General features: G+C 39.0%; 1 protein-coding gene across 3 annotated transcripts in view; it reads right to left on the bottom strand.

The window, feature by feature from the left end:
- Positions 1-546: 546 nt before the first annotated feature.
- The window catches only part of TBCCD1 (TBCC domain containing 1), a 25,572-nt gene continuing 18,720 nt past the window's right edge, over positions 547-7,398 (bottom strand). For all 3 annotated transcript variants that reach the window (XM_004382253.2, XM_023736789.1, XM_023736788.1), the window contains 2 exons: positions 4,310-4,461; positions 547-1,491 (listed from right to left, as the gene is read on the bottom strand). In XM_004382253.2, coding sequence (XP_004382310.1) covers positions 4,332-4,461 — 130 coding nt within the window. In that variant the 3' untranslated portion in view covers positions 547-1,491; positions 4,310-4,331. The remainder of the gene's footprint in view (positions 1,492-4,309; positions 4,462-7,398) is intronic.

Raw genomic sequence — 7,398 nt, 5'->3', positions numbered from 1 at the left:
GGAGACGTAACCACAAAGGAGGGGAAGATACATGTCATGTGGAGATCGCCAAGGAATCAAGGAATGTCGCTCTACAGAAGCTGGAAAAGATCTTCCTCCAGAGCGGACAGAGGGAGAGAGCCTTCCCCTAGAGCTGGCTCCTGAATTTGGACTCTAGCCTCCTGAACTGTGAGAAAATAAATTTACTTTTTAAAACCACCCACTTGCAGTATTTCTGTTACAGTCGCACTAGATAACTAAGACACAAACTCCAAAGAAGCAACAAATCAACTATTCTCCATTTTAATTTTCCTGGTCAAGTATGTGCTTCTCAAAAGGCCCACTTCATCTTTCCACTAACAAAGCTATCCAACAAATATTTTTATAAATGGGATACCTCCAAGATGTACTGTGACCGTTCAGAAAATGTCAAATATGCCTTGACATGAAGATTACTCAGAAAGTATTAAGTTATACGCTTAGTTTTCTGAACTTTATAAACTTTTTTAAAAAGCAGCTGATTAATATCATTAATTTCATTAACGATTAGCAATCTCCAAAACACACTTCCATTACTCCAGTGTTTCTTTATTTGGTAATGCTCTGCTTGCTTGAATTTCATCTTAAAATAAAAACTAAGAAAACCTGAATTAGAATTAACAAACACATTTTGAAGGTTAATTTTCACTGCAGAAATAAAAGATCAAGTCTTTTTTGACATAATGACTAAGTAAATGGTCAGTGAGCATATGAAGCAATGTTTATCAGCAATCAGATTCATTCACTACTTTGATAATTGTTTTCCTTTACATTATTAACAGAGAGAGCTTTCCCAACAAAATGTAAACTTTATTTTGATATAACTTCAAGAATGATGTTGGAAACCTTTTCTAAAATGAAAAGTAAAGCTTTACCTTTTTATCAAAAGGAGAAAATAACTTTTTAGAGTACTGAAAATCTGAAGCAGAAAATAAAAAATAGATTCTTCTTACACAATTTCATTACATTTCACACTTTAATGGCGAAAATATCTTCATATAAAACTATTTCTGCTATATTTATACACCAACAGATCATATTTTCATTCCAATTATTTTTTTACAAGGAGTGCAATTATCTTTTAAATAGTTACAAAAAACTGTAAAACTCTTACGTACGTATAGAAAGGATGAAACCCTTCATACACATCAAAATGTGAAGTACACTTGCAAATCTACATTCAATCACTTTAATATTAACATACATATAAAGGGACTGCCTTCACCGATGTCTTCACTTTGGGTTTACAGGATGAGTCTTCTGATGATCTGTAAACAACATGTTTATGTGACAGTCAGAAATTCAGCTACAATTCAGCCTAAGCAGTAATAAACGAGTGCAGAACAGAAACCAAGGAAAGAAAAAAAGAGGGAAAAAAGCCCCAAAGTCTCTATGCAGCAAGAAACAACATCTCTTCCCAATTTAGTTTCAAGATGGGTACCATCTCCTATTCGTCCTCGTGTTTCCAAAGTCCTGAAGATAACAAAATAAAAATTAATATTAATAACTTAATTTTCTGTTGCCTTTATGCAAATAATAAGAAAAAAACAAGTTTACAAGTCACAGATGATCAAGGTAAGATGACAGTTCAATGTGACAAAATACATAAAGTTTAAAGTTAATTAAATTCCTTTTTCTTAATGCTCATTAGCTCACAACAGAAGAAAAGAAATTCATACAGACATAAAAAGCTTGGTGGGCTATGAAGATTAGTCTAAACTAAAATTCTTACCCTCTTACGGTTCCCATTTCCTTTGTATAATCTCTATCAGATTTCCAATTCTTAATCTCAGCATTATTAACTAAATATTATAAAAATATTTTTAAAATGTGTATTTAGTACACACTTCAAAATGTAAATAATATACAAAGTAAATAATAAAGCGTAAGTTTCCATAGCTTTGGGAAACAGTCTGGCAGTTCCTCAAAAAGTTAAACACAGAGTTCCCACATAATCTTGCAATTCCACTCTTAGGTAGTATAGTTAAACCTGCAAAAGCTGGAACCTGTATCAGGCGGAAACCTGTCCGAGAAGGAACGCTCCAATATTTTCCACGAAACGACCGACAGAAAAGTGGTAAGACCGCACTCTGTCACGGGGAAAAACTTGGGAGACCCAGAAAAACAAGGTGGTCCCATCAAGTCCTGCCTCTCACACGTTTCGCCCTACAGACCCCAGAGAACTGAAAACATGTTCACACAAAACCTTGTACGTGCCTGTTCACAGCAGCATTATTCATTACAGCCAAAAAGGGAGAACCACCCAAATGTCCATCACAGAGGATGGATAAACAAAATGTGGCCTATGCACACCGTGGAATACTACTCGGCCATAAGGAGGAATGAAGCGCTGATACACGCCACGGATGAACCCTGAAAACATCACGCTAAATGAAAGAAGCCAGACGCAAAAGGCCACGAGCTGTGTGATTCCATGTTATGAAATGTCCGGAACAGGAAAATCCATAGAGACAAGAGTAGTCTAGGGGGTGCTAGGGGTTGGGGAAGAGGAGACACTGGGGGTCGGGAGAATGGTGAGTGCTGACGTGTACAGGGTTTCTTTCTGGAATGACGGAAATGTTCCGGATTTGACAGTGGTAATGGTTGCACAGCCTTATAAATATACTAACAGCCACTGAATTCTTCGCTTTTAAAAGATAAATATTATGGTGCGTGAATTATATCTCAATTTAAGTTTTCTCCTACCCTGGACCCCTAGTCCTATTCCTCGGAGAGAAGCAGTGTCAAAAATTGCTTCATATCCTTCCAGGAATGATCCCTCTCTTTTTAAACACAAAAGGCAACACTTTATCTTCTCTGCTGATCTCAGATGGTTTAGTACCAGCACGTACAGGTATCCTCCATTCTGTTTAAAGATGCATCCCACGGTACGGATGAAGCAGCGCAGTAGGTACCGGTCCTGTACTGAGCTGCGTCTGGGTTGGTTCCAGTCTCTAGCTACTCCCAACAAGCGGCAATGCACATCTTTGTAAACACATCTTTACACACGAGTATATCTGTGAGATAAATTCTCAGAAGTGAAATTGCTAAGTTAAAGAACGTATTTTTAGTTTGTCAAACTGCCTGCCAAAGAGTTGCACAAATTTACACCTTCCCCAGTGGTAAGTGAAATATGCTGCCAATGTTTTGAACTACTAGTTTTTGATCCTTGCCAATCTGATCGATGAAAAGTAGTTATCTTGTGTTTCTATAATTTTAAGCGTGAATTAGCATCTTTGTGTTTATAAGTATTTTTCTGTGAACTACCTATTCATGTCCTTTGCCTGTTTTCCTACTGTTAGTCTTTAAAAAATATTTTAAAAGAGCAAAGTAAACTAATTTCTATAAACTAATTTCTAATTTTTATACCACATATATTTGTATTAAATAACTTCCAGGAAATTTGTCTGTATCCATGTTCTCGTCTACTTAATCCGTGACCTTTTAGTGCACAATAATGAAATATTCATTTGAAATAATTCTGGCAATTTATTAATGTTCATATGTGCAATTAATAAAAATCAGTTAATTAGTAATTGCTTTATGTGTGGGGTGATGGGAAAGGAGAAAGATGTTTTAGAAAAGGGGAACAAAACTTAAAGCAATGTCTGAGGGACACAGTATCTTTGGACAGTACAACTTGTGGCAGTCAAGAAGCAAAAAAGGCAAAATCTGGCCTTATACTTGCCCATAGCTCTACAGGCTCCACCTGAAAAATCTGGTTGGTCTTTTCACTATAAAACGTGTAAGACATGGATAGGTACAAGTCTGTGTATGCTTATGGGAGAGGTGGAAAAAAACTGACAGTGGTTAATGTTGTGGGTTGAACTGCATCCCCCAAAAAGACATGTCCAAGTCCTAAGCCCTGGTACCTATGAAGCTGACCTTATTTGGAAACAGGGCCTTTGCAGACATAATCAAGTTAAATTGAGGTCACACTGGGCTAGAGTGGACCTAATCTGATGACTGGTGTCCTTGTAAGAAGAGTGAAATTTGGACAGAGACACAGACACAGAGGGGGCAGGTTGGAGTGAAGCTGGGAGGGAGGCGTGGAAAAGAGGCTCCCTCAGAACCACAGAAAGGACCAACCCTGCTGAACTTGGACATCAAACCTTTAGCCTCCAGGGCTGTGAGACAGTAAGTCTCTGTTGTTTTAAGCCACATCTGGTTTGTGATGATTTGTTAGGAAACAAACGCACTCAGTAACATAATACTCTGGGCAGTTTTTGATATGTTTGCAGGATTTCCCAAAAATCATTTGTTTTAAGTGGTCTGCACTATAAATGCCTACCCTGGGCTTCGATTCAGGAGTCCTATCCTGCTGCCTGTTTGGAGCCCGCTGCAGGGAGCACGAGGCTGTCCAGCTGTTGGCGATGCCCCGTGTTAATCAGCCATTCATAAAACTTGTTCTCCACGAGCACCTGGAACTGCTTCCTTTGATCCCTAAAATTGCAATCAAGAACAAAAAGAATGTAAGAACATTAATTCACATAAATTTTACTCCAAGGGGTTACAGAACATTTTATTGGGATAACTTTAAATGATTAATTATTCCTAGTAGTTCATTTCTTCTTTCTAAATACCTCCTCTGTTTAGAGGACACTTGACCACCACCATGATCACCATCCAAAAAAAAAAAAGCGTGGGTCAGATTTGTAAAGAGGTACCATCAGTCATTATATCTTGTTCTGCTGTGGTTATTCACTCAACAGGTATTTACTGACGACTCGCTGACTGCTATAAAGTGTTCTGACTGACGGGATAGATGTGGGGGAAAAAGTGAAGAGACGAAGCCTCCATCCAGGCAGGTTTGCACTGCACAACTCCACAAAGCACCATTCACGTTATGATCTATGCAGTCTATGCCCCATGTGAACCTTATATTCTAGTAGGGAAGACCAATAATAAACAAAATATATAAATAGCTGTAAGTGCCTTGGGAAAAAGATAAAGCAGGGTAAACAAATGGAGAGTACTGGGAATGTTATTTTAGAAAACGAATGGACAGAGAAGGCTTCTCTAGGATGACACCTGAATGAAGCACTGGATTAAGCAAATGAGTATCTGGGGAAGAACATTCCAGGCAGGGAAAGCAAAAGTGCAAAGGCTCTAAAGCAAGGGCATATTTAGCACGTTCAAGATAACATGAACTAGCTGGGAGCTAGCGTAGCACTATGCGCTAGGCCTCGGTGTAGCTAGGAACCGGCCTGGTCACGTTCTCCGGTTGAACATCAACAATTCCACAGAGCACCAACATCTGACAAGACCACTCTGTGATGATGGTAGATCAAGGCAAGGATGAGACCACTGCATGATCATGTCTCAGCCCAGACAAAAAACATTTCGTGGTCCAAACCACAAAATGACTCAACATACTCTTTCCTGGCTAATATGAGTGACTGCTGCTTCTTTAATTAAGTTTTAGCCCCATTTCACTCCTTCTGCCTTCAAGATAAAAATTATTAAGACATAAAATTAGAGAACTACCTTCACTTCCAGACAGCATCCAATTCACAGCAAAGCCCTGTTTCTCAGATTCCTTCCTAAAATCAGCTAACGCAAGCCAAAATCCAATAGGTTCCTTTTAAAACCCTTTTACAGAGCTGAAACACGGTTCCACAGGTTCCCCAACCTTCTGCTGAGATGAAACACAGTTCTCTCCCTCCTTGCCATAAAATCAACAAAACCCAAGTCTGTTCTGCAGATGTGTTCCTGGTGGCCTTTGGCTGAAGGGCAATGACAAAGGAATAGCAAGAAGGCTGTGTGGAGTGGGGTGAATGAGGAAAGTATGGCAGGACATGGATGGTAAAGGCTTTGAAGTATGACGGGAAGCCGCTAGAAGGGTCAGAGCAGGGAAGTGACACGATCTCATCATTTTCAGAGGGTCACTATGGTGGTTTGTGTTTTCAAACTGATTGACAACTCTTCTGTCTTCCTCTATTCCTCGAGTTAAACTGAGTGCTTTCCTTGTTTCTGGTGTCATCGTGGGGCTTGCTGTCTGGAGACACTATGACTCAGAGCCAACATTCACCGAGGGGTCACCATTCCAGACTCTGCAATGTGTCTAAGTTTCTCACTTGTGCCAGGGAATGTAGGCATCTAAGTGTTACAAACATTCAAACAATAGAATTGTCTTAAAAAGATTTGTTTTAGTGATGGTCCATTTTTAAATCACATCATTGTAATGTGAAGAACTATTAACAATAGCTCTGAGAGGGCAATAAACACTAGAGGCTTGCAAGAAGCCAAGCTCTGGAACCAAGCTGACTAGGTGTAACTCCTGGCTCCTGTGTGACTCTGGGCAAGTGAATCTCTCAGTTTCTCATCTGTTGTAGAGTAGTGTTATGAACAATATATGAGTTGATACATAGAAACTTGGCACACAGTAAATGCTTAATACACATTACCTGTTATTACTGTTACCGTCATTACTACATGATACGGTAGACTGAGAATGACTGGTCTGTACTATTAATGTCTTGGTGGCTCAATTCATGAGATATACCAAAAAACAAACAAACCCACTGCCGTCGAGTCGATTCCAGCTCACAGTGACCCTACAGGACAAAGCAGAACTGTCCCATAGGGTTTCCAAGGAGCAGCTGGTAGATTCGAACTGCACCTTTTGATTAGCAGCCAAGCTCTTAACCACTACGCCACTAGGGCTCCTCATGAGATACATTCTAGGTCAAATATTTGTACCAGAAAATAGCAGTATTATGATAATGGACTTCCAGGAAAAGTATGTTTTGGCAGGTAACAACTGTTTTCTCTAAGAGACTGAAAGTAACTGTATTACTACATATATTTCATTTCTTAATCCATATGATGAAAACAAAGCCATGAGAATGCATCCAGAGAATACCATGGCTGCATCAAGACTTTTTCACTTATCATATAATGTCAGAATGAAGTGAATTCTAACAAGTCAGGTCTCAGATACTCTGAGTAAACAATCTCACCCAGAAGATGTGTCTCACACACATAACACAGCACAGCACACAGCACACATCACTAAACAGTGTCTCACACACACACTGCTACTATATGTTATCCGATTAAATCTTCACGTCAGTCTAATGGGGTGGAAAACATACTTTATGTGATAAAATTAAGAGGCAGAGAGGTTAAACAACATGCTCAGTGTCACACAGGAAGCGGCATGGTCAGTATTCATTCCTGAGTCTGAATCTGAGCACTTCCCACTATGATACAGGCACAGCTATCCAAAGAATAATACTAAACTTAATAAAATCTAACAAAACTTAGAGACCTAATTAAAATAAGCATTTTTATTCATATATCAAACAGTAGTTCTGGATCACCAGAAACAGAAACATTCTGGAGTGGCTGCTCCTTTCCAAGATAATGACAACTAAC

Source organism: Trichechus manatus, unplaced genomic scaffold (assembly GCF_000243295.1).
Source record: "Trichechus manatus latirostris isolate Lorelei unplaced genomic scaffold, TriManLat1.0 scaffold00092, whole genome shotgun sequence".
NCBI lineage: Eukaryota > Metazoa > Chordata > Mammalia > Sirenia > Trichechidae > Trichechus > Trichechus manatus.
The sequence above is the reverse complement of the archived record's forward strand: the minus strand, read 5'-3'. Positions and strand labels throughout refer to the sequence as shown.